We start from the raw sequence: 26896 nt of genomic DNA, 5'->3' as shown, positions 1-26896 counted from the left end.
CCCTGGTAACCTCTATTCTTTCTGTCTATATGAATTTGCCTATTGTGGGTATCTAAGTAGAATCAGACAATATTTGTCCTTTTCTCTCTGGCTTCTTTCACTTAGCATAGTGTTTGCAGGGTCAATCCATGTTGTATCATGTGTCAGAATTTCATTCCTTTTTAAAAAAAAATTTATTCTCTTTTAAGGCTGAATAATACTCCATTGTATGGCTGTACTACATTTTGTTTATCTGTTTTTCTGTTTGTGGACATTTGTATTGCTTTCACCCTTTGGCTATTGTAAATAGTGCTGTTATGAACGTTGGTATTGTCATCTTTTTGGTTATAGCCATCCTAGTTAGTGTAAAGTGGTATCTCATTGTAGTTTTAATTTGCATTTCTCTGATGACTAATGATGTTGAGCATCTTTCCATGTGCTTATTGGCCATTGGTATGTTTTTGGAGAAATTTCTATTCAAATCCTTTGCCTATTTTAAAATCAAAGTCTTTTTATTGTTGAGGTGTAGGAGTTCTTTGTATATTCTGGATATAGCTCCCTTTTCAGATATATGCTTTGCAAAGAGAATTTTTAAAAATCCATTGCTTTGTTTGTAGAAGTAGTCATATACACTAATGGTAATCATTTGGAAAAATATAATAAAGTATAAAATCAAAAATATAAGGCATTCCTGATTTTACCAGTCAGAGATGACCACTGTTAATATTTAGTACATTTCTTGTCATTTATTTTTTTCTGGGCACATATGTGTATATTTTAAATAGTTGAAATTATCCTCAATATACAGCTTTGCACTTTACTCTTTTGACCTATTGTCGTCAGCGTTTTGACAAAACATAGGCCTTTTTAACATTTAAAAAAACCCTGAGTGTCTATTTCATGTCAGATTCTGGGATCAGAACTGGGACCACAAAATGAATCATCCGCAGTGCTTCCTCTGAAGGAATAGCAACTTGTTCTGTTAAACAGACAGGTACACCAGTAGTTACAAATACGGAGTGATAGGTGTTAAGACCCAAAAATGCTACATGCGCACATACCAGGGAGCACCTAGTTCACCTCAGAAGGGTTTAGGAAACTTCCTTGAAGAGGTATAAATGGATCTAAATCTTTAAGTTAATCAAAGTAGAAGGAAATGGTCACAGAAGGAACTGCACATGCAAAGGTGTAGAAGCAGGAGAGATTGCTGGGTGCCGGGAACCACATGAGCTTCAATATTCCTGGCTGGGCGCGGTGGCTCACGCCTGTAATCCCAGCACTTTGGGAGGCCAAGGTGGATGGATCACTTGAGGTCAGGAGTTCAAGACCAGCCTGGCCAACATGGTGAAACCCCGTCTCTACTAAAAATAAAAAAAATTAGCGGGGCATGATGGCACGTGCCTGTAATCCTAGCTACTCGGGAGGCTGAGGCAGGAGAATTGCTTGAACTTAGGAGGTGGAGTTTGCAGTAAGCCAAGATTGCGCCACTGCACTCCAGCCTAGGCGACAGAGCAAGACTCTGTCTCAAAAACAAACAAACAAAAATCCTAAGGCTCAGTGTGCTTGTTGGGGAGATTGGAGCAAGGTAGCAAGGGCCAGAGCAGAAAGGGCCATGGGGTCACAATGAAGAGTGTGGAAGTTATCTTGTTGCCAGTGGGGAATCCATGGGAAAGACTGAAGGTGGGCCTGTGGAAGACACAGGAAGGGGCTGAGAAGCATTGTGGAGAGATGCAGGGTGTGACACGGAGAGGAACCCCCAAGGGCTGTGGAAATGAGGCTTTGGAGATCAGAGGAAGATCCAGGGAAGGACCTCCCTCCCAGATAGGGCTGCCTGAGAAGAGCCCTTTGTGGCCTCAGGACCTCATGATGACGGGAGAGAGGCGGCTGTCGTTCCCTGCTGTGGCCCTGCAGTATCAGAGGCCTCAGCTCTGCCAGTGAGGGGACCCTGAGCCAGTCATACACCTTGCCTCTGATGAATGGGCTGGGTCATGAGCCCTTGGTGCTTCCACCAGTAAGAGCCTGTTAGCAAGAAGGGGAGGGGGGCAGTGCTGCCAAAGGTTCTAGAGCAGTAATTATCTTTACACAAAACACACATTTCACATATGGTTTCGGGGGTTACAGCCCCCAGGAAGCCTATCCTTAGACCCCAGATTGAGAACCCTGGTTCAAGGAATGTTTTTCCCCATTGCTAACCTCCAACTTAGGTAAATAACATTTGTTGGAAAATGAGGCAAAATGACGGGTTTAGGCCTAATGACTATCATTTGTAATTTTAGTAGTGATAGATCATTGAGATTTAATTTGTGTGCTACTTTAATTGTTTCTGAAGGGGCTTTTTAAAATTATTCTTGTTTATTTGTTGGAAAAAATGTTATACTAATAAAATATTCTTATTTTCTCTCTTTCCTTATTAGGGAAGATCAGAGTTCCAGTTTTTCAAAGGTAAAGAATGTTCATACTGATGGATTCCAAAAACCCATGCATTTTATAAAATCAAATTTAAAAAAATGTATTGAAAAACCTTACATGGTAAGATCACAGTTCTAAAATTTTCATTTTTATAATTTCTTCTTCTCCAATACATCGGAATGTACAGGGATCACCAATATTTTTCACGTTTGTAACTGTTCATTAAGTATATGTTATAAGATTCCATTGATACGTAAAGTTATTATGACAGAAGAAATGGTCATTTCTTACTTGATTTAGTAGCATTTTATTGGATTCATTAAATAAAGCTAATAAATCTAGCTTTCTTAAGATTTTCTGGGGGGCCAGGTGCAGTGGCTCATGCTTGTAATCCTAGCACTTTGGGAGGCCAAGGCAGGAGGATTTCTTGGGCCCAGGAGTTCAAGACCAGCCTGGGCAACATGGCTAGACCTCATCTCTACAAAAAAAAAAATAATAATAAAAAAATTTCAAAAAAGATTTTTTGGGAACAACTCTTAAGCTCTCTTGGAACATATTTATTAAGGCATAATTTACATACCATAAAATTCACCCATTTTAGGTGTACAATTTAATGATTTTTAGTAAATTAACCAAAGCGTGCAACCATTACCGTAGTCCACTTTTAGAATGTTTTCATTACCCAGTATGAGCCCTCATGCCTGTTTCGTTACTCCCCTTTGCCACCCCCAGCCAACACTAATCTACTTTCTGTCTTAAAGATTTGCCTTTATATAGAGCAGCTCACAAAATGGCAGCTAGCTTCCATAAGAACAGGCAAGTAATGGTGAGAAAGATGGAAGCCAGAGTTGGTAACCTAATTTCACAAGTAAAATCTCATCCTTTACCATATTCTTTTTGCAAGAAGCAGCTTCCTAGGTCCTGCCCACATTCAAAGGGAGGAATAATTGGTTGGATCACTGGGAGCCATGTCAGCAGTTGCCTAGTACAGTCCTTCCTCTGGCCAGACTCCACAGAAAGTGGAAATAATAGAAGGTGATAAGACTGTTGATTTTAGAAAAAGGAAACCATCTTGAGAATTGGCCCCATCTTTTCTGTTTCCACCGGCTAAAAATGTAATCTATTCTGTTTCCACCAGAGGATTTTGGTTCCTCATAGTTACAGACTTACTAATGTAGTTCTTTCTCTTATTTCTGATACTTTTCTAGCCATGGCAAGAGCATCACCTCAAATCAGTTACCTGAGTCAGGAATACCTGCCTCCTGCAATGTTGAGGATTTGTATTCTTCTTAGGCAGTAGGAACCCTTTAGCAACTCCTGATAGTAATGGGTTCATTTCTCTCCTAGGTGCCTGAATAAATGCTAGATATATCCTCGATTTTCTCAAACTCACTCATTATGTTATACACGAGTATGTTTTATACTTGTTACAGGCATAAATGATCCTGGCTCCTCACAAACTGGCATGGATCATGGTAGTCATTGTCGAGGGTCAAGTTAGCATGGGTCAAGGAGGAGATGTGTATGTGCTCTATGGCTAAGCTCCCTGCTCCCTGCTTTGTGTTCTTAATCCTGTACATTTAAAATGTGTTTTCTAATGGTAAACAAGCTTTTAAAATAAACTTTAAAGTCTATTAACCCACACCACTACTTTTTTTTCATGCAGAATTATACTACGCAGAGAAAAGACATAATTACTCACAAACCATTTCAGGTTGAGGGAAATCGCCGAAACACGAGAGTAAGACCTTTCAAGGTATTGAGTGTTGTTTTCCATTTAATTCCAGCTTTGGTTTTATGCTTTGGACATAATGTTTTAGTGTTAGTAAATCAAGAGCTGTTTTGTAATATGATTTCAAATGGTAGCTATAAACTAGTATTTCTCGACATTTGTAGTTAACTGTAATCAATTTATTGATGACCCCTTTCCTTACGACTTGATTTTCAATTTTTTTTTTTTTTTTTTTTTTTTACCAGTAGAATCCTTTTCCAAATATTACATGGAAACACAAATACATAAAACAGATGCAGGTGGAGTGGCTCTAGGTGGGGAGACAGGCAAGACTGCAGACCCTCCCTTTAAGCCAGAACCTTTACCTCTAAGATACACGTGCAGAGCTGTAGAGCTTTCTCCAAGAATCACAGATTGAAAAACCCTGCCATGGACACACAACCCTTAGAGGTGTTCTGGGTCATCACAGGAAGATTCTGGTCCAGGTAGCTTTGTTAAAGCATATTTTATCACACTCTAATTATTGGTACATTTGTATCTGATATGAATGATAATTTTTAATCAACCAATATGTTTGATTATCCAGAACACCTCCTCCCCCAAATATATGGAGTTAGAATTATAATACAAGGTATTATATTTCTTTTTTTTTTTTTGAGGCGGAGTCTCCCTCTGTCATCCAGGCTGGAGTGCAGTGGCGTGATCTCGGCTCACTGCAACCTCTGCCTCCCAGATTCAAGCTATTCTCCTGCCTCAGCCTCCCAAGTAGCTGGGATTACAGGCACGCGCCACCATGCCCAGCTAATTTTTGTATTTTTAGTAGAGACAGGGTTTCATCATGTTGGCCAGACTGATCTCAAGCACCTGACCTCAAGTGATCACCTTGGCCTCCCAAAGTGCTGGGATTACAGGCTTGAACCACTGCACCCGGCCCAAGGTATTATATTTCTGTCTCCTTGCTCACAAAAGTTGAGGTGCTTTTAAAATCAATTTTGACAGTTTCTTGCCTGTAATAGGTACTTTATTCATATTTTTCACTCATATTGTCTCCCTCCCCTAAATAAAGGAAAGAATTTGAGCTTTTTGTGTAAAAGTGGCAGGCAGGCTTGATAGAGTAGTTAGCTCATTAGGAGGAAGTTAGTATGAACAGAAAAGTAGTAGAAACTATCTAAAATTATGGACTAGAAGGTTAGTTGAGTGAGGTCTATTAATATTGGCTTCTTGAGAGTCAAAATTTATAGATGTTGAAAGATTTTATTCAACGAGAGTAACATAATTTGTAGGCATTGAATAGATTACATTTTTAGCCAGTGGTTTGTATATCTAAGAACATGTGTGACACGAAGTTTTTAAAAATAATTACGGTCATAGAATATATACGTGTTTTATGCCATCTTTTGATCTCTTGAGTAATGGGGCATCACATCAACTGAAAATGTGATGTCTGCATAACTTATAGACAATATAGATGGGCTTTCAGATCTAAGTGCTTCCTACATGTTCTGATTGGTCAGATATAGTTGATTATAGTATTTTTCTAAGAGCATCATAAGATTTATTTTCTGTTACCTTTTTTCTTTAAGGGAAGATACTTTAACATAAATTCATAGAAAAATGTTTTCAAGATATATATAACTTTACCTCTTGAGCAATCATTTAAAGTTATATAATGTTATATGAATGCTTAGAAGTGTACAATTCTTTGTAGTAAAATAGTGGGAAGAAATAATCCTTCCTAAGAAAAGGAAATATTGGCCAGGCGCGGTGGCTCAAGCCTATAATCCCAGCACTTTGGGAGGCCGAGACGGGCGGATCACGAGGTCAGGAGATCGAGACCATCCTGGCTAGCACGGTGAAACCCCGTCTCTACTAAAAAAAAATACAAAAAAATTAGCCGGGCGAGGTGGCGGGCGCCTGTAGTCCCAGCTACTCGGGAGGCTGAGGCAGGAGAATGGTGTAAACCTGGGAGGCGGAGCTTGCAGTGAGCTGAGATCCGGCCACTGCACTCCAGCCTGGGCGACACAGCGAGACTCCGTCTCAAAAAAAAAAAAAAAAGAAAAGGAAATATTTTGCTTGGGTACTGTAGCTCACACCTGTAATCCCAACACTTTGGGTGGATCACTTGAGCTCAGGAGTTCGAAAAGAGCCTGGGCAACGTGGCAAAACCCCGTCTCTACAAAAAATACAAAAATTAGCTGGGCATAGTGGTGTGCACCTGTAATCCCAGCTACTCAGGAGGCTGGGGTGGGAAGATCGCTTCAGCCTGGGAGGCAGAGGTTGCAGTGAGCCGAGATTGTGCCACTGCCCTCAGGCCTGGGTGACACAGCGAAGAGACCCTGTTCCAAAAGGAAAAAAAAAAAAAAGGAAATATTTTGCTATAATTTACTTTTTACATGAATTGGACTAGTTCAAAGCAACGTAGTAATCACCTTAGAGGACATGTAGAAATGGATTGCATCAGTCTCAAGATTAGCTCTGATGTGTCAGGTTTGTGCAGATAGTCTTAACATTAGTGTCTCATTATAATTCTGTTTTACCTGAAATTTTCTGTAGCCTTAAGAAAATAATTGAAAAATAGGCCTGGCATACATTTTTTTTTTTGTAAAATTATGTGCTTCATTATGTCTGACATACCCATTTCTGAAATAATTGTGAAAAGAGGAATCTGCTTGGTTTTGTTAACTATTCCACTGTAATACATCATTTGTGCATTTGTTTTCCCAATATGGCTCATAATCTGTTTCCTCTTACTAAGTACTCTGAGGATGGAAGTTAAATAAAATCAACCAAACACTAAATTTCAAAAAGAATAAGATCTATTTCTTTGGCCAAGTCTTTGAAAATTATTACAGAGCCATTGTACTTATTCTATTTAGATGTCTATATATTAGGCCATAATTTTAAAGCCATGGTTCAGTCTAGCATACATTTTGGCTTTCACTAAATTAGTAGCTTAATATTTTTGATGTTATGGGTCTTGCTGCAGCCAGTTCTCCCCTTTCACAACTTCATAACTGTCTTCTTGTTAAAAAGCAACAGCAGCTCGAGTAACAACAACTCACCTAAGACCTAATCTCTTTTCCTCCTGGCATTGCTTTAGTTGCTGGTTAATCTAAACTTTATTATCAAAAGGAAACAAATAGTGTTTAAAGAGGGTTGTTATTTAATGCAGCCATTGTAGTGTTTGTAAACAATTTTATTGACTTCTTTAGAGGTTAATAGTGTATTCAACCTTATAATAGTTTATTTAGGAGTTATTATTGTTTAGCTCTTCATGTTGAGGAAATCTTGACTCATATCTGGCCGGGCATGGTGGCTCACGCCTGTAATCCCAGCACTTTGGGAGGCCGAGGCGGGCAAATCACTTGAGGTCAGGAGTTCGAGATCAGCCTGGCCAACTTAGTGAAACCCTGTCTCTACTAAAAATACAAAAATGAGCTGGGCGCAATGGCATGTACCTATAGTCCCAAGTACTCTGGAGCCTGAGGCAGGAGAATCGCTTGAACCCAGGAGGCAGAGGTTGCAGTGAGCCCAGATTGCACTACTGTACTTCAGCCTGGGTGACAGAGGGAAACTCTATCTCAAAAAAAAAGAAAAAAAAAAAATCTGGACTCATATCTGTAAAGGTGTATAAATATTTATTCAGACCCTAACTTTCTATAAACAAAATGTGCTTTTGTTTGCTTTTGTAATTTTGGCTTCTGTTTTCAGCCTTAATCATTTACAAATAGTAAACTCTTTCCCTGAAACATTCTAAAAGGGGCCACTATTAGTTTCATCCCATTTGATTGGACCCTGGTCATGTAGTAGTTGGAATGTGACTCAGGGATGTTTTTTATTAAAAACAAAGAATTTGATTTAAAGACAAAACTCTTCCCATGCACCTTTGTGATGAAACATTCACATGTAACTAGGTTGTCTTTTCCTTTTTACTTGAGAAAATTGAGAAGATAAGAACAAATTAGCAGATAATAAAGTTTATGTATCAATCTTCTGAGTAAAATTCTGATTTTATTTTAAAAAACACATTTGGGAATAAATTTAGTATGCAACGGCTGCTATTTTAAAGATATAGAATGTATAGCTTTTATTCTGACCCTTGTACCTGCCTAATAAATGAGCACTGGTTGAGTTCTTAGCTCTTGAGTGGTAAGGCAAATGAAAGAATAAGACTTCCTGCTTGTGCCATTCAAATTAAATGCTCTTTTGTGCATTTCAAGCATGGAGAGCCCTTTTCCTGGATCTTGGTAGACTCCTATTGGCAAAATCAGAAGGAGTAGCTGCGTCTCTAGTGCTTAGACCCAGCATCTCTACTCATTTTCAGCCCCTGAAGGAAAAGAGGTGGATCTGTTTAGTCTTTGTACCTTGCATATGATATTAGGTATGAATTTTGTTAAATAAGCTCAGAACAGTTTTATAGTTTACTATGCCTGAGAGAGGACGCTGGGTCACCAAAGTCTTTCTTTCTCTACCATATTTCTCTCTACTTCTTGGAATTAGATCTTCCAATATTCAAGTTATGCTGAACTGATCTTGTTAAAAGTTTCATTCAGCTCAGGGTTTTTCTTCGTATGGCTTCAAGTTTATTTTCTATAGGAGAATTTAATTGAATGATTTTGGGGAAGAAATCCCTTTCATAGTCAAGAACTTAATGCAGCTTCTTCCAGTAAGTTGGCAAGTAGCTAAGTTTTTAAGATTTAGCAGGGCAGAGATAGACTCCATCTATGAACCTTTGCGCCACTGCTCCCATCTGTTTTAGATTATTCTCGGAGGATGCTTGGAAATGCGGGGAGACACAAGCAGTGTGTGATATGGGAAAGTGAGGGAGGGAGATTTGGAGAATTGTTTGGGAAGGTTTGGAGAGGATTGGTTCACGACTGACAAAACTGAGGACTGTTTTCCTCTTCCACCCCCAGCAGTAAATTAACAAGAGACCATTTCTCTTATCAACCACATGAGAAACACACGAATATCCATTGTCCTCTTATGTCTAATGTAGTGCTGCACAATATATGCAGGTTAGGAAATGTTCTTTTTAAGTAATCGGTCTTTTGTAGTAAAGAAAGATTTGTTTGAAGGTATTAACAGGAATAAAGTTAAAATATTTTTTGATTCTTAAATAGATATTGATACTTAATATCTTTCCCTCTCATTGGGATTTGATATATTTCACTATGAATCAGAAGAATAATTTTAGTTCATTAGAGGTTCTGAACATTTTATTTTGTTAGCTTGATGAATTTCAAGAATTAATTTCAAATTCTTTTCTTTTTTTATTTTTTTGTAGAGACAGGGTCTTGCTCTGTTGCCCAGGCTGGTCTTGAACTCCTGGCCTCAAGCAGTCCTCCTACCTGTCTCCCAAAGTGCTGGGATTGTAGGTGTGAGCCACTGTGCCTGCCCTCAAAATCTTTTAACTTAACAGTTTTCAAAATTTGGTTTGATATAGGTTTTGTTGTTGTCGTTTTGTTTTTTTGAGACAGGGTCTCGCTCTGTCACCCAGGCTGGAGTGTGTGGCACAATCACAGCTTACTGCAGCCTCTACCTCCAAGACTCAAGCTATCTCCCACCTCAGCCTCCTGAGAAGCTGGGACTACAGGCATGAGCCACCATGCCCAGCTAAGAATAAAAATTAAAAATATATATTAATATATAAAATGAGCTAGGAAGCCAGCTTGAGAGAAACATACTTTGTCACCATCATTAACTCTTTCTGTTTTAATATCTATAAGGCCTAGAATCCAGACAGCTCCAAGTATCAGACAGTTTTTCATCTGTTTTTTGTTTTGTTTTCTTTAAGACAGGGTCTTACTCTGCCACCCAGGCTGGAGTGCAGTGGCGCTCTTTCGTGCTTTTCAAGCATAGAGAGCAGTGACTCGCTACAACCTCCGCCTCCCAGGTTCAAGCAATTCTCCTGCCTTACCCTCCTGAGTAGCTAGGATTACAGGCGCCTGCCACCACACCTGGCTAATTTTTGTATTTTTAGTAGGGACGGGGTTTCACCATACCAGGCTGGTCTCGAACTCCTGACCTCAAGCGATCAGCTTGAGGAGTTCCGCCTCGGTCTCCCAAAGTGCTGGCATTACAGGCGTGAGCTACCACACCCAGCCACCCACTCATCTGTTTACTAATAAAGTAGACTTGGAAGGTGTAGTTTTAACATTTAATTCCTTTTTTTCCTTCACAGAGCAACTTTAGAGGTGGCAGATGCCAGCCTAATTATAAATCAGGCCTGGTACAGAAGAGCTTGTACATTCAGGCTAAGTATCAGCGTTTACGGTTCACTGGCCCAAGGGGATTTATCACTCATAAATTCAGAGAAAGATTAATGAGAAAAAAGAAGGTTAGTTGAATTATAATGATTTAAAAATGTTTAGTGATATTTAAACTCCTAAATTATCTGTGTTCATTAGATAAATTGGTTTTTCATTTAATTTTAAGAAACAACCTGGGTTTTTAAATGTTCTTGTCGCATGATAGTTGAATAAGAACCTCAGGGAGGTAATGGTAATACAGTTGTGAGACTGCGTAACCTTAAAATGCTTTTAGGCATTATGCCTCAAATATTTTGCATATGTTAGCTGTTTGAACTTTTGACTTTAGAATTTCCGTTGTATGGTTAATCTTTGAAATGGAAACTTAGGTAAAGGCTTTTAATTGATGTATTTTAGTCTTACACAATTATCTGAGTGAATTATCTGAGTGCCAAAAAAATTTTGAATATATACAAAGGGTGCTTAATTGCAAAATACACTAACTCTTTCTTTTCCCCATTCATGTATTTTTTTGTTGTGGTAAAATATGTATAATACAGAATTTGCCATTTTAACCATTTTTAAGTAGCATTAAATACATACAGTTCAGTGACTCTAATTTCATTCAGAGTGCTATGCAATCATCACCATTATATGCTCTTTTTCAATATATGTTTTTAATCGACAAGTAAAAATTACATCTATTTATGGTGTTCAACATGATGTTTTGATATATGTATACATTATGGAATGGCTAAATCAAGCAAATACCCATTACTTCACATACTTATTTTTTTGTGTTGAGAACACTTAAAATATGCTCTCTTAGCAATTTTCAAGTGTACAATATATTGTAATTAACTGTAGTCACCATGATGTATAATACATCTTTTGAATGTATTCCTTCTGCGTAACTGAAATTTTGTGTTGATGCTTTGACCAACTTCTTCCCAATCCCTCCAGCCTCTGGTAACCACAATTTTGCTCTGTTTCTATGAGTTTGACTTTTTTTTTTTTTTGATTCCACATATAGGTGAGATTATATGGTATTTATGTACCTGGCTTATTTCACTTAACATAGTATCCTTCAGATTAATCCATGTTGTCATAAATGACAGGATTTCCTTCTTTTTAAGGCTGACTGGTATTCCATTGTATATATATACATTTTCTTTATCCATTCAGCCATTGATAGATACTGAGGTTGATTCCATTATGCTAATGCTTCATGTGTTTATTCCTAACTCCCCAAACTTGTTAATAACTCTTCTTTAAATTTTTTAAGTTTTTACTTTTTGGGACAGAGTTTTGCTCTTATTCCCAGGCTGGAGTGCAATGGCACGATCTCAGCTCAGTGCAACCTCCGCCTCCTGGGTTCAAGTGATTCTCCTGCCTCAGCCTCCCAAGTAGCTGCAATTACAGGCACCTGCCACTATGCCTGGCTAATTTTTGTATTTTTATTAGAGACAGGGTTTGTCCATGTTGGCCAGGCTGGTCTCGAGCTGCTGACCTCAGGTGATCCACCCTCCTCGGCCTCCCAAAGTGCTGGGATTATAGGCCGATAACTCTTTTTTTTTTTTTTTTAATTTATTTTATTTTTTATTATTATTATACTTTAAGTTCTAGGGTACATGTGCATAACGTGCAGGTTTGTTACATATGTATACTTGTGCCATGTTGCTGTGCTGCACCCATCAACTCGTCAGCACCCATCAATAAAAAGTTTCTTTACTTGGTAATTGGAATTGCATACTCTTTTAGTTGTGGATTGATTTTCTTTGAATGAACCATGTTAATATTTGAAAAATCAGCATAAGGCCAGGAGTGGTGGTTCACACCTGTAGTCCCAGCACTTTGGGGGGCCGAGGAGAGAGGATCGCTTGAGCCCAGGAGTTGGAGACCAGCCTGGGCAACATAGCAAGACCCTACCTCTAGAAAAAAAAAAAAGATAAATAAACTGGGCATGGTGGTATGTGCCTGTAGTCCCAGCTACTTGGAAGGCCGAGGTGGAAGGACCACTTGAGCCTAGGAGGTCAGGGCTGCAGTGAGCTGTGATCATGCCATTGTACTCCAGCCTGGGTGTAAAAGAAAAAAAAAGCAGGGGGGCGAGAGAGAGAGAGAGAGAGAGAGAGAGAGAGAGAGAGAGGAGAGAGGAGAGAGAGAGAGAGAATGCAGCATAAATATGCCATAAAATTAACTTCTACAAAATAATTATATTTTCAATGAGAATTGCTGGGCATACTGGTACATGCCTGTAATCCCAGCGACTTGGGAGGCTGAGACGGAAGGATACCTCGAGCCCAGGAGTTCAATGCCAGCCTGGGCAACATAGCAAGACCCCCAACTTTAAAAAAAAAGAACAGGAAGAGAAAAAAGGAGATGAGAACAGTAGCATTATATCAGTAAGTGAGGCATGTTTGTCAATTCATAGGCTCATTTTTGCTCATGATTTGAGGCTAATATTTTCTTCTGAGAAATGTATGTATCTCTGGTATTGCTATTGAATAGCCCAACTGTGGTTTTATAACTTATAATCATAAATGTGTTCTTAAATACTTACACTTATGAAGCCTTTACACTGAGCTTGCTTAATGATTTTAGTAAATCTTAACACTTTTCAAAAGATGAATGAGTAGAATGAAGTTGGCAACTTATTTTTTTATGTTTTAGAGTTAAATAGAATATCTTATGTTACACACATACACCCCCAGTTTTAACTGAGTACCTTAGAAGATTTCTAATTTCACCATGTATGTCACTCATGGTTTTAGGAAAGCCATCTCTTTATTTATTTATTTTTGAGATGGAGTTTCACTCTTGTTGCCCAGGCTGGAGTACAATGGCACCATCTCAGTTCACTGCAACCTCTGCCTCCTGGGTTCCAGTGATTCTCCTGCCTCAGCCTCTTGAATAGCTGGGATTACAGGCGCCTGCCACCACGCCCAGCTAATTTTTGTATTTTTAGTAGAGACAGGGTTTCACCATATTGGCCAGGCTGGTCTCGAACCCCTGACCTCATGTGATCCACCTGCCTCGACCTCCCAAAGTGCTGGCATTACAGACATGAGCCACTGCGCCCAGCCCCATCTCTTTTTTTTTTTTTTTGAGACGGAGTCTTGCTCTGTCGCCCAGGCTGGAGTGCAGTGGCCGAATCTCAGCTCACTGCAAGCTCCGCCTCCCAGGTTTATGCCATTCTCCTGCCTCAGCCTCCCCAGTAGCTGGGACTACAGGTGCCCGCCACCACGCCCGGCTAGTTTTTTGTATTTTTTAGTAGAGATGGGGTTTCGCTGTGTTAGCCAGGATGGTCTCAATCTCCTGACCTCGTGATCCACCTGTCTCGGCCTCCCAAAGTGCTAGGATTACAGGCTTGAGCCACCGCGCCCGGCCCCCATCTCTTTTTTTAAAGTGTCGATGGAATCATTTTCCTATCTCGTATATCTCCCCACCGTCACGCTGTGCCAGGGCTTAGGTAGAGATGCTGCTTCTCTTCCTGCCTTGTGTGGCAAGTTTCTTTGCAGCAGACCTTTCAGATATTTGTCCCCAGTCACAGATGGCAGCCTGACTGTTTTCAGGGGAGCTAGTCATTGATTCTCACTCAAGGAAAATGACTGCGGCAGGCCTTCTCTTCAGTTTCAAGGTTGGGTGTCTGGTACATGGTGACTGTTTGTTTTCTTTTAGCTCCGTGCTAAACTTGGAGTTTTAGCTTGATTCTAGTTTTGCTCCATCTTTTTCAGTGACTTGGGGCTGCTGAGTGCTTACCTGACTCCTGGCTTCAGCTTATCGTTTCTATATATCATGAACCTTGCTCTATTTTGTTATGCTTTTCTTTGCCTCAGTTTGCCCAATTCCTGCTGACCACCCCATTCTTCCAGGCTACATTGCTCACCAGCCCCGCTTCACAGCAAATAGAAATCAGAAATCAGGCCTTCATCACAGGACATAAGAAGTATATCCTAGAAGAAGCTACAGGCTCCTACGGGTTTCCAATCTTTAGGCCTAGGCTGTTTGTATCATCTAAAATGTAGCAGTTATAGTTAGGGTTCAGCGCTGGTCACAGCCTAACCTTCCTGTTGCCCTTCACTGCCGTCTGGCTGCATTAGCAGTGTCTCAACACACTGAATTTTTTTTTTAATTAGTATCTACTATTCTTTCAGTGTCTACTACCTGTTTTTCTTAAGCCCACCCTTCTGGATACTGCTTCATATATCTTTCTATTGCAGCCACTTTGACATGGAGTTTTCCAATCTGGCTACTGTCAGTGCCTGCAAGCAAGCCAGAGCCAGAATTTTTATAGATTTGTGTTTGAATAAAGCCCAGCTCTACAAGTACAGCATCAACTCAGTTACCTTACTATTAACACCCTACTCAACAGCTGGGCTCCATCGCCTAACCTTTAGAGAAAGGAATGAGGCATTGAAGCTGTTCTGTTTGTGCCAGGGTCTGAAGTAAGATATGTGAGACTAACTTGGCCTTTCAGCTGTCCGAGTAGTATTGTGTACTCTGAAATCCCATTCCATGTGTATAAACTGATGGCTTAGACTATTAGTCCATTTTATCTGAGGCCTTTGTGCCCTCAAAAAAAGAATGAAGGCCTGGAGACTCTGGTTTCTTCCAGTGTTGCTTTCCCTTTCCCTTAAATTAGGGACATTTTTGCTCAAGTAGGGTTCCTGGGTGTGAGGTACCATTTATATGACTCTTCATCCCAAGCTTTAGCATCAGAGGGAACTTTGAAGGTTCTTCCTTAGAGGGAAATCTTAGTCTGAGCAGCATCTCTGCACTGCCTTGGCTTTTTGCCCCGCTAGAAAGTTCATTCTTTTGGCAGTTATTAGACCACCACCTAGACTCATTAAGGATGCATCATTAATTAATCTAAGTGCCCTGGAACCTTCTTGAGTCTGAAATTGGATGTGAACCTACTTATTCCCATATACCTTAAAGTCCACCAGGAAGATTTAGACAGATCTTGCCTGGACTCCTCACTCCCCTGCCATATTGAAATGCTTGGGTGATCACTCATGGCTGGGAGGTCTTGCATTTCCTCATCTGTAGTACAGTCTGGTGATTGTGCCATCCTATGCCATGCACTTCCTATCTCCAACAAAAAGCAGCTTTGGGGAGTGGTGGTGGTGGTGGGGATCATAGATGTGCTCCTAATACATCTTCTGCTTCCACTTACCAGAATGATGGTGGCTTCCCTAAACTGCATTGCTCTCCAGCTGCCTACAAAGTAGTCAGATTCCCAAGCAGTAGTAGATAAGTACAGAACGGAAATTCTTCCTCATTCATCATGTACTTGTCATATTCCATTGTGGCACCCTAAGTCCCTTTTACTGTGTTTACTTTCTCTTGGATTCTGTGCTTGGGCTGGAAGATGAAGGGGTGGGAGGAATGTCTATTACTACCTGGAATAAGGCTTGTCTTTAATCCACTAGCATTCAGAAGTACACCCAGGAAGCATCCTCTGCTCATCGTAGGAAGTTTTCAGAAACTCTTGAGAGTCTGATTATATACTAGATTGGAACAAAGAAGCTAGTAAGAATTAATGAAGTCACCTCTGGGAACATTGCCTCTGAAAAACTGTAAGTAAGTGCATTTGGTCAGGAAGGCAAGGAGTTCCAAGGCAGTGGAGATCCAAGGAGCATTCTCCAGCAGCCCTCAGGTGCTGCGGTGCTTACCAGAGCTCTGCCCATGGATAGGAAAGGAAGAGAGAAGAAGGCATAATGACAGTGCGGGAAGGAAGTTAGAGACTGGAATTCGTGGTTTTGGGGGTTAAAAGAAACCTCGAAAGTCACGGAGTATGAAGATAGAACAGGAACCAAGATCAGCTGAATCAACAGAAATCTAGTATACACTTACCAGGTCCTTGAGCTGAAGTGTGCCAGGGTGCAAAGGAAGTGTTGTATAAGGGCATCATCGCTTTCAAGCGCTTAGGATCTGGAGTCTTCAGTTTCACTACCTACCTCTCTGCCTTCTCTGTCTTATTTGGTTTTGTCTTCCTCCGTGCATTCCTTTAAAATATAAGCATTTCCTAGTGTGATGTGATATTATTCTCTTTTCTTAATCCTCCTTCTTGTCTTGATTGCCCTTACCTCCTCCCAAGATTTCAGCCATCAGACATCTGTTGATGTCTTCAACCCTGACTACTATACAGACCTCCAGATTGTCAGCTGCCTCCCAGACACCCTCACATGGATGTCCTAAAAGCACCTCAAATTTAGCATGTTTAAAACCAAACTTGCAGCTGGGCGTGGTGGCTCACACCTGTAATCCCGGCACTTTGGGAGGCTGAGGTAGGCGGATCACCTGAGCTCAGGAGTTCGAGACCAGCCTGGCCAACATGGTGAAACCCCATCTCTACTAAAAAAATACAAAAACTTAGCCGGGCGTGGTGGTGCACACTTGTAATCCCAGCTGCTCAGGAGGCTGAGGCATGAGATTTACTTGAACCCAGGAGGTGAAGGTAGCAGTGAGACAAGATCACATCACAGGACTCCAGCCTGGGTGACAGAGCAAGACTCTGTCTCAAAAAAAAAAAAAAAAAAAAAAAAAATCAAACTTGCACTGAAACATGCTGCAGCATGAAAGACTCTTAAAAATATGATGCTAAGTGACAGAAGCCAGACACAAAAGACCATATATTGTATGATTCAATTTATATGAAATGTCCAAAATGGGCAAATCTATAGGGACAGAAAGTAAATTAGTGGTTGCCAGCGACTCAGGGGTGAGGGGAAAATTGAGAGCAGGTATGGGTTATTGCTAATGGGTATGGGATTTCTTTTTAGGGTAAGAAAAATATTCTAAAGCTGATTGTGGTGATTGATGGTTGCACAACTCTGTGAATATACTAAAAGGCTACTGAATTATACACTTGAAATGGGTGAACTGTATAGTCTATGGATTACATCTCAGTAAAGCTGTTAAAAATTGTATCAGACTTGCTGTCCTCCCCCAACCACTCATTTTCCCTCAGGTCCCCTAGCGCTCGAAGCTAGCCAAGCCAAGCTAGGAACATGTCCTACTAATTCTCCCAGTTCTCCTTCCAACTTTAATGGTTTCAAGTCTTCTCATTTCCATCACTCATTCATTACTCCATTTGATTCATCCATTTTAATGGCTGCATATTATTCCACTCTATGGATGTATTAATTATTTATTTCGGTGCTCTTCAACCTTTTTGCTCCATACTCTAAAGTTTTGAAAAGTTATCTACCTTCTTGCACATTTGTAGGTTATCTAATATTTTGATCATAAATTATTGTATAGGATACAATTTATGGCATGTTATAAACACTGACAGTCTTAAAACTGTTACATTATATTTTTAAATTTCTTTGGAGGAACCTACATACCACAGGAATTCGATAACTAATACTATCAATTTTTTTTTAAATACACAAATTCTTTTTTTTTTTTTTTTTTTTTTTTTTTTGAGACGGAGTCTCGCTGTGTCGCCCAGGCTGGAGTGCAGTGGCCGGATCTCAGCTCACTGCAAGCTCTGCCTCCCGGGTTTTTACGCCATTCTCCTGCCTCAGCCTCCCGAGTAGCCGGGACTACAGGCGCCCGCCACCTCGCCCGGCTAGTTTTTTGTATTTTTTAGTAGAGACGGGGTTTCACCGTGTTAGCCAGGATGGTCTCGAACTCCTGACCTCGTGATCCGCCCGTCTCGGCCTCCCAAAGTGCTGGGATTACAGGCTTGAGCCACCGCGCCCGGCTATACAAATTCTTTTAACAGTGAGAAATCTTACATTGTTCCTTTTTTGCCTTGAATTTGGACTTCATTCCACTTCCTCCATATAATTTTTTTTTTTTTTTTTTTTTTTGAGATAGGGTCTCACCCTGTCACCCAGGCTGGAATGCAGTGGCACAATCTCGGCTCACTGCAACCTCCACCTCCTGGTTTCAAGTGATTCTCCTGCTTCAGCCTCCCAAGTAGCTAGGACTACAGGCACGTGCCACAATGCCTGGCTAAGTTTTTATATCTTTTGGTAGAGATGGGGTTTCACCATGTTGGCCAGGCTGGTCTCGAACCCCTGACCTCTAGTGATCTGCCCGCCTCGGCCTCCCAAAGTGCTGGGATTACAGGCATGAGCTGCTGCGCCTGGCCCCTCCATAGAATTTTATCTTTAAAAGTATTTTGTTGATCACCAAATCTATTTGGTGCGTAATGTTATTAGATTTCTGTGACTATTAAGTGTTAAATATTTCCTCTGGATTGAATTAATATTACAGTTGATCAAAATGCCATAAATATATTATAAGTTTTGTTCAGTATTGATGAAACAAAAGAAATTTTATTGCAAATGCATTTTTTCAATTAGTTTATGTATTCATAGATACTGTTGCTAGTAGAATAATAGAGTATTCAAGTATTCTATTTTTTTAATAGATATAAGTGCTGAGAAGCCCTATTTATATGATTATATAGATGGGAATTAAGGAACTTCTATTTGTAGGAATGCCACTCAGTTCTTTGGACTCACTCTGAATTTTAGGCCAAACAAATCACATACTGATCTATCATCAAAAAGTATTTTGAATGTTCTATCACTGATAGCTTGATTTTGTCATCCTTCAATTTTATTAAACAAAGGGCAAAGAATTGAGAACCATCTGACTTGCAGAAGTATGCTATTTATTGCTAGTTGTTAATGTTGGTTCCCTTTCTTGACACCAAACCAGTGTTTCAAATTACCCCTTTCCTGGAGGTCTGCAGGTGATACACAATACTAAGATTCAAAGTGAGAAGAAGGTGTATCTTTCTCATGTAAGGTGGGAGGTGAGGAACTAGCCTTAACCAATTGTGCAGGCAGGATAATTTTAGAATGTGAACATTGGGAATTTAATGATCTAGAAATTAATTCTCTAAAACTATCTGTACTCACATACTCCTTGAAAAGTCTTCATATACTCCTAAGGGTACACATACCCCAGTTGAACCTTTGCCGACTTACTTAACCAAGCCTCTAGTGATGACTTTGGGATAGCTTCCAGGTTTCTGTTATTTTCAGTAATACCACCTGGTCACATGGACATTTTGGTACCTTTCCATATTGCCCCTTTTACTGATTTATGGTTTCACCAGCAGTACGTGAAAGGCCTGTTTACCTACACCCTAGTTGGCACTATACATGATCAGTCTTTGTTTTCAGTTGTCAGGCTAATAACAGAAAGTAGTTCTCATTTGCCTTTCTTTGATTATTACTGGCGCAAGCATCTTTTTTATGTGTCCATTGGCCACTTGTATTTCTTTCCTCCGTTTCCTGATTTCTATACTTTGTCAGTACTTTGGGGGTGGTACTTTTTCTTATTGATTTGTAAGAGCTCTTGATCTACTGAGGGTATTAACCTGTCATACATTTTGCTGGTGTTTGTCAGCTGTTTATACTGGATTTTATATTACAGAACTTTTAGATGTTCATGAATCTGTCCAGTTTGTCCCATATGGCTTCTAGATTTCATCTCATGCTTATGCTTATAAAAATTCTTTACTGATTTATAAAATTTATAAAAATTCTTTCCTTTAAGTGGTTTATGGTTAACTTTTTTTTTTTTTTTTTTTTTTTTTTGGAGACTGAGTCTCGCTTTTGTCCCCAGGCTGGAGTGCAATGGTGTGATCTTGGCTCACTGCAACCTCTACCTCCCGGGTTCAAGCGATTCTCCTGCCTCAGCCTCCAGAGTAGCTGGATTACAGGTGTGCGCCACCATGCCCGGCTAATTTTTGTATTTTTAGCAGAGACGGGGTTTCACCGTGTTGGCCAGGCTGGTCTCAAACTCCTGACCTCAGGTGATCCGCCCGCCTCGGCCTCCCAAAGTGCTAGGATTACAGGTGTGAGCCACCATGCCCGGCCTATAGTTAACTTTTAAACAAATTAATATTTAATCCATTTAGAATTTATTATTCATTTTATTATTTTTATTTTTTATTTTTTATTTCAAGATGGAGTTTCGCTCTGTTGCCCAGGCTGGAGTGCAATGGTGTGATCTCGGCTCACTGCATCCTCCACCTCCCGGGTTCAGGTGATTCTCCTGCCTCAGCCTCCCGAGTAGCTGGGATTACAGGCACCCACTACCATGCCCAGCTAATTTTTTTATTTTTAGTAGAGATGGGGTTTCACCATATTGGCCAGGCTGATCTCGAACTCCTGACCTCAGGTGATCTGCCTGTCTTGACCTCCCAAAGTGCTGGGATTTATTAGGCATGAGCTACCATGCCTGGCCTATTTTTTATTTTTTTGAGACGGTGTCTCACTCTGGCGTCCAGGCTGGAGTGCGGTGGCATGATCTCAGCTCACTGCAGCCTCTGCCTCCCGGGTTCATGCGATCCTCCTATTTCAGCCTCCCGAGTAGCTGGGACTACAGGTATGTGCCACCCTCCTGGCTAATTTTTGTATTTTTGGTGGAGACAGGGTTTCACCATGTTGACCAGGCTGGTCTTGAACTCCTGACATCAAGTGATCTGCCTGTCTTGGCCTCTGGAATTTATTTTATTTTTATGATATACTGTAAAATCAGGATCTAACTTTTTTCCCCAATAAATAGTTTTTTAAAACTGTTTATTGAAAATTTGTCCTTTCCCTGCTAATTGAAAATGCTACTTTTACTATATTCTGCATTCTTATGTATCCCCGATCTGTTTTTGGAAGCTTTGGAGTCTTTTAGCTTATTTCCTTGCTTCTTGTGATATTCTTATTTAGTCTCTTCAATCACAGTCATTGTCCTGAAACACAGATCGTATCATACCCCTCTTGCACAAACACCTTCCAAGTATTTTATTGCCTGCAAGAAAAGAGACCAAACTTGTTAGCCAGGTCTAACTCTAAGCTGTCTTACTAGCTGCATTTCCCCATGGACTCTCTGCTTTTTGGAGCATACTGTATTTTCATGTATTTGTACTGAAATACTGTTTTTTTTCCTACTGTTCTCTTAGCTAGAAATAGCCTCCTGAGTCCCATTCTTTTCTTATTAAACCCTACTTTCCTTTTAAGACCCACTGTAAAGCATATCAAAGCCCCCACTTTAACTTGTGTTTCATTTAGTCTCTAATTAGTGTCATTTGCCTTCCTATTTCCCCAAATAGATTATCAAATTCTTGAGGGTGTCTCGTTAAGCTTTTTATTTTTTAAATTTTATTTATGTATTTATTTTTAGGCAGGGTCTCACTCTGTCGCCCAGGCTGGAGTGCAATGGTGTGATCACAGCTCACTGCAGCCTCCACCTCCTGGGCTTAAGTGATCCTCCCACATCAGCCTCCCAAGTAGCTGTGACTGCAGATGTGTGCCGCCACACCCGGCTAATTTTTGTATTTTCTTGTAGATACGGGGTCTTGCCATGTTGGCCAGGCTGGTCTCGAACTCCTGGGCACAAGCGATCCACCTGCCTCAGCCTCCCAAAGTGCTGGGATTACAGGTGTGAGCCACTGCACCTGGCCTCATTAGTCTTTTATCTTACCTTATTACCTTTCATATAGTCAATCTTCAGATAATGCTTATTGAATAGAGTTGAATTTATTCATACACACACATACACATCCATCCATATGCTCTAAACTGTTAGTGAACAAAAGCCATTGTGTCAGGGGTCCCTAAGACCACCCCCAGGTTTTGCTAGGACTCAGACAACTTAGCATATAGTCATTCTCATGAAAGAATACAGAGCAAAGTCAGCAAAAGAAAAAGGCATATAGGGCGAAGTCCAGAGGAAACTAGGCGCAAGTTTCCAAGGATTCTCTCCCAGTGGAGTTACACAGAACATACTTAATTTCCTCATCAACGAGTTGTGACAACACATGTGATACATTATCAGCCTGGGAAGTTTGCTAGAGACTCAGTACCGAGAGTTTCTTCTGGGGGCTGATCACGTAGGCATCACCTGCCAAGCACATACCCAAATTCCAGACTGCCAGGAGGAAAGCAAGTGCTCAGCATAAACCATATTATTTACACAAACAGTTTCAGCACCCATCAGTTAATGGTGGGAACCCTTTTGAAATCTAAATTACCAGATGCTGGCCAAGGGCCATTCTGTAAGCAGGCCTTTCCAAAGATAGCAGTCAGATCTGCTCTGTTAACCGTTTTCTGCACAACCTTTTTTTTTGGTGGGGAGGGTCGGAGTCTCACTCTGTCACCCAGGCTGCAGTGCAGTGGTGCCATCTCAGCTCACTGCAACCTCCGCCTCCCAGGCTCAAGCGATTCTCTTCTCCTGTCTCAGCCTCCTGAGTAGCTGGAATTACAGGTGTGCGCCACTACAGCCAGCTAATTTTTGTATTTTTAGTAGAAGTACGTGGTTTCATCATGTTGTCCAGGCTGGTCTCAAACTCCTGGCCTCAAGTGATCCGCCCACCTCAGCCTCCCAAAGTGCGGAGATTACAGGTGTGAGCCACCACGCCTGGCCAACACAACCATATTTTTGTTTTGTTTTTGAGATGGAGTTTCACTCTTATTGCCCAGGCTGGAGTGCAATGGCACGATCTCGGCTCACTGCAACCTCCACCTCCCAGGTTCAAGCGATTCTCCTGCCTCAGCCTCCCGAGTAGCTGGGATTATAGACATCCACTACCATGCTCAGCTAATTTTTTTGTATTTTTAGTAGAGACAGGGTTTCACCATGTTGGCCAGGCTGGTCGCAAACAATCATATTTTTGAAGAACTTAATTTCACAGATGGTTAATGCCTAAAGGGAAGAGAAAATCAGTATGGTAGGAATGATCAGGAGATATATGCTAAGTACTTTCATTGATACACTCTTCTCAGAGGAGATGGATTATAAGCTGAGGCCTGGAGAAGAGCAAGACATAGAAAGGGCTAAAGCCAAAGACCCATGTTTGGCAGTAGGTTGTGAGGTTGGGGAGAAATGGAGGTGTGCAAATTATAGGGGGCCCCTAAAGCTGGGCAGGATATTTACCGTTTGATGTAGTGGCACTAGGACATCTTCCTAGACTGGGGAGAAACTGGTACTTTAGGATGGCTACATAGTTAGCAGTGGGTGGGGAGGTTCTGGGGAGAAGAGATGAGGTGCAGGAAGACCAACAAGGGAACATGTGCAGTGACCCAGATGAAAACCTAGATAAGAAGTGCTCATATATCTAGTTCAGCATTCTGCTTAAAAATGGGCTTTTATGGCCAGGTGCAGTGGCTCACACCTGTAATCCCAGCATTTTGGGAGGTTGTGGTGGGTGGATCACTTGAGGCCAGGATTCAAGACCAGCCTGGGCAACATGGTAAAACCCTGTCCCTACAAAAAATACAAAAATTAGCTGGGTGTGGTAGCATGTGCCTGTAGTCCCAGCTACTCAGGAGGCTGACGCAGGAGAATCACTTGAACCCAGGAGGCGGAGGTTGCAGTGAGCCAAGATCGCACCACTGCACTCCAGCCTGGGCAACAGATGGAGACTCCATCGCAAAAAAAAAAAAAAAAAAAAAAAAAAAAAAAAAAAAAAAACAGAGGTGGGGGACGCTTCTAAATCATTGGAAGGGTGGAGGGATCAAGTGGAGATAGGTTATGAAAGAAGCTATGTCAAGGGTGAATGTAACTCAAAATAATCACACATTTAACAAGATATTTCAACTAAATTTTATTTTAGAATTATTGTAGTTAGAATTTCCTTTTAAAGTTGTAAGTAGGTAACATATTTTATTTGAAGATAAATTTATATGATTTTTATATTGTATAATGAGTAAAGAACTAGGATGCAATGAAGTCTACCTCTATTTAAAGGAATGATGTTGACAAATATATATGTGCATGTATTTTGAACATTTCATTAACCAAAATAGAAGAATAAGAATTTTCTATCAGCACTGTTTTTTGTTTGGAATTAAACATTTCCATACTAATATAAATGCCAAAAAATAAATCAACTTTTACATTTCTTTCAGTTTTAATAGTGTAAGATCCTAGTGAAAGGTAAGGATATGTATATTAATAAATTTTTATTTTTTAATGTCCCTGAAAAATGTGCCATTCTACCATGTTTGCTCCGTTATTACTTGCATGGTCTTACGTCCAGTTTGTGGTTGGTAATTGAATATTGTGTATAGTATCACAATATAGAATCCACGTTCATTATCCTCTAATCATAGTCTTATTATTCATGTAAATTCTTCTTCCTGTATTTATTGAAGCCTTACACCTTTTTATACTGTAGTTAACCATCCAAAAGCAAGAAGGTGTTTCTCCCTCTAATAACTTTCTCTGCAGTTATCAGTCAGTTAGAAGAGCCCATGTAGTTTTAGAATTAGAGATGTAGGATGGAAAAGATAAAATACTGATTTGAGATGTGCGTGTGCAATATCAGGCTCCATACTTGAGAGCCAAAGGTTTAAGAGTCTTGATTTTATGCCAGGGATGCCTTCACTGAAACTCACCCAAATAGCAGAATACTGTTTTCATCAATTTACTAATACAGGTGTTATCTAGCGCCATATGTTTTCTTTGTCCTATTGATTTATCATGTGATATTGCTTTGATGTGTTCTGTTGTTACTTTGCACCTTTGGGGTTCCACATACCTTTGTGGGAATCTCAGGGTGCAAGTAACACTGTATAAATGAAAATACTTTGAAAATTGCAGTGTAAACTAGCTCAGATGTTTGACACTTTGTTTGAAGTCTTTGTTTCTCTTGTTTTCTCTCAATAGGAATATACAGATGTTGCCACAGGAATCTAATCTGAAATCGTACAAATGGAAATGACACTACAGGAGAATGTTTGGGAGCATCTCTCTCTTTTTGTCAGGAGTTAGAAGTGACACTAAGGCACTAATACTGTAACTTCTTGATAAAATAACTTTATTTTTTAGTAGTGGAATGCTGCAACTTTTTTACACCTAACAATTGCTTTTAAATTACGGTATTCAATTTAAAAGTTGTATTAACTACAGTTTCCTTTGCAAAAAGTCTCAAAAGAATCACTTGACGGGCATTATTTGTTGATGCATTTTTCTCTGAGCATGGTTTCATAGAGAGAACTTCACCAAGTTATATTCAGACGTTTATATGTTGAAAGTTTTGCTTACGTAATAAAAACAAAAACAAGCATCTGAATTGTATAGTGTCTGTACATGAAAGAACTTTAAACAGTGGCCTTATGGTAGAAAATTTTATACCGGATTTTTCTTTTTCTGATGACATTTTGGCTTATAACTCAAAGTTTTCTTAAGTTTCTGAAGATCAAGGCCTATATAATTCATACATTTCATATTATAAGAAGGCAAGAGACAAGGTGCTTCAAATATTCCATCAGGTAGTTATGAGTGCACTGAATTTTTAGTAATATGTTCATTCAGTTTTTTCCCACAACTATTTGCTCTTTTCCAATTTCAAAATGCTATTGTGGAAAATATGTAAAGATTTTGTAATCTATAGTCCCTCTTATTTTTCCCTCAGGGCAAGCTTGTGCATATCATATTTTTAAAGGCTTTTTAAAAATCTGACACACAAAATCTCATATTTGAAAATTGTACTTTACTACTACAGCATTACACATTTTGCAAGCACATCTTATAGAGTGTTTACTTTTAGTTCAGTTGATATGTAGTGCGTACCTACTATGTGTAAGAGCAAATGGATGGGATTTTAAATGAAATTTTTAGATCCCAATACCTTATTTCTTTCTGGTTTCTGTGTTCTGCTGAACAGTACATATACATTCCCAATTACATTTTTGTGCAATGTTTATTTGTAATAAAATAAAATGTTGTTGCTCTTTCTGCTTAAAGAAGTTACTTGCCAGTTTGTGAGAACGTTATTTTAATGTTGTATGAGACTTATAGCCTTGGATAGCACCTGTTGATGTTTAAAGCCCTGTTCTGTGCTTACAAAGACAGAGCTTTCAAAATTAAAATGTGAAGGTTGATAAGAACTTGGTTTTTCATGACTGGATGTGAAGAATCTTAGTACATTCAGTTTTCTTTTCCATATCTTTAAAAGATAGGGCAGCCTTTTCCTTAAGTGAGTTCATGATAAGCGGGGCAGGTGCACTTGATTCATTGCTAAGCAGGTAATAAATTTAGGTAGATGGCCTGTCTTGTACTGTGTACAATCTCTGTAGGTCAGGTTTTCCAAACATATTTAGCATTCCATTTATGGTAAGAAAGAAATGCATGCACACAGGTAGTATGGCAACTTTATATTGTGTTAGGTACTTATAAAATCTGTCTTAAATTTTAAAATAATTGATTTCATTTACTCCCATATTCTGGGGGACAGTTATGAGCCTTGAATATTTAATCATTTGATTGACAACTATGTATTGCACAAATACTGTACTAAAATTACAGCAATGAACAAGAAGACAAGACACATGGACCCTACCTTTATGGTACAAAGAGTCTAATAGGAAAAATGGACATTAAACAGAAATATAACTTGGTAAATGGCCTTTATAGCTCAATTTTTATTTATTGTAACACATAAAGGTAAGATGGCCGATTTACTATTATTCATTCCACAACTGATTCCCTATTTGGATATTCTTTTGGCACTGTCTCAAAATGCAAAGCATGTTATCTGCAAAATACCTATGCA

At 39.8% G+C, this 26896-nt stretch overlaps 1 protein-coding gene across 16 annotated transcripts in view; it reads left to right on the top strand.

Annotated features, from left to right (window-relative positions):
• The window catches only part of BCLAF3 (BCLAF1 and THRAP3 family member 3), a 72763-nt gene extending 46676 nt beyond the window's left edge, over positions 1-26087 (top strand). For 5 of the 16 annotated variants that reach the window (XM_074029005.1, XM_074029001.1, XM_045384433.3 and 2 more), the window contains 4 exons: positions 2394-2421; positions 4055-4144; positions 10305-10460; positions 25009-26087. In XM_074029005.1, coding sequence (XP_073885106.1) covers positions 2394-2421; positions 4055-4144; positions 10305-10460; positions 25009-25038 — 304 coding nt within the window. In that variant the 3' untranslated portion in view covers positions 25039-26087. Of the gene's footprint in view, positions 1-2393; positions 2509-4054; positions 4145-10304; positions 10461-24248; positions 24277-25008 lie in introns of all 16 variants that reach the window. The other 11 variants (XM_045384435.3, XM_045384432.3, XM_005593132.5 and 8 more) reach the window with 5 other exon arrangements.
• Positions 26088-26896: the final 809 nt, after the last annotated feature.

The sequence above is a fragment of the Macaca fascicularis genome, chromosome X (assembly GCF_037993035.2).
Source record: "Macaca fascicularis isolate 582-1 chromosome X, T2T-MFA8v1.1".
Lineage (NCBI taxonomy): Eukaryota > Metazoa > Chordata > Mammalia > Primates > Cercopithecidae > Macaca > Macaca fascicularis.
Note: the sequence above shows the minus strand (reverse complement) of the source record. Positions and strands in the feature narration are given on the sequence as shown.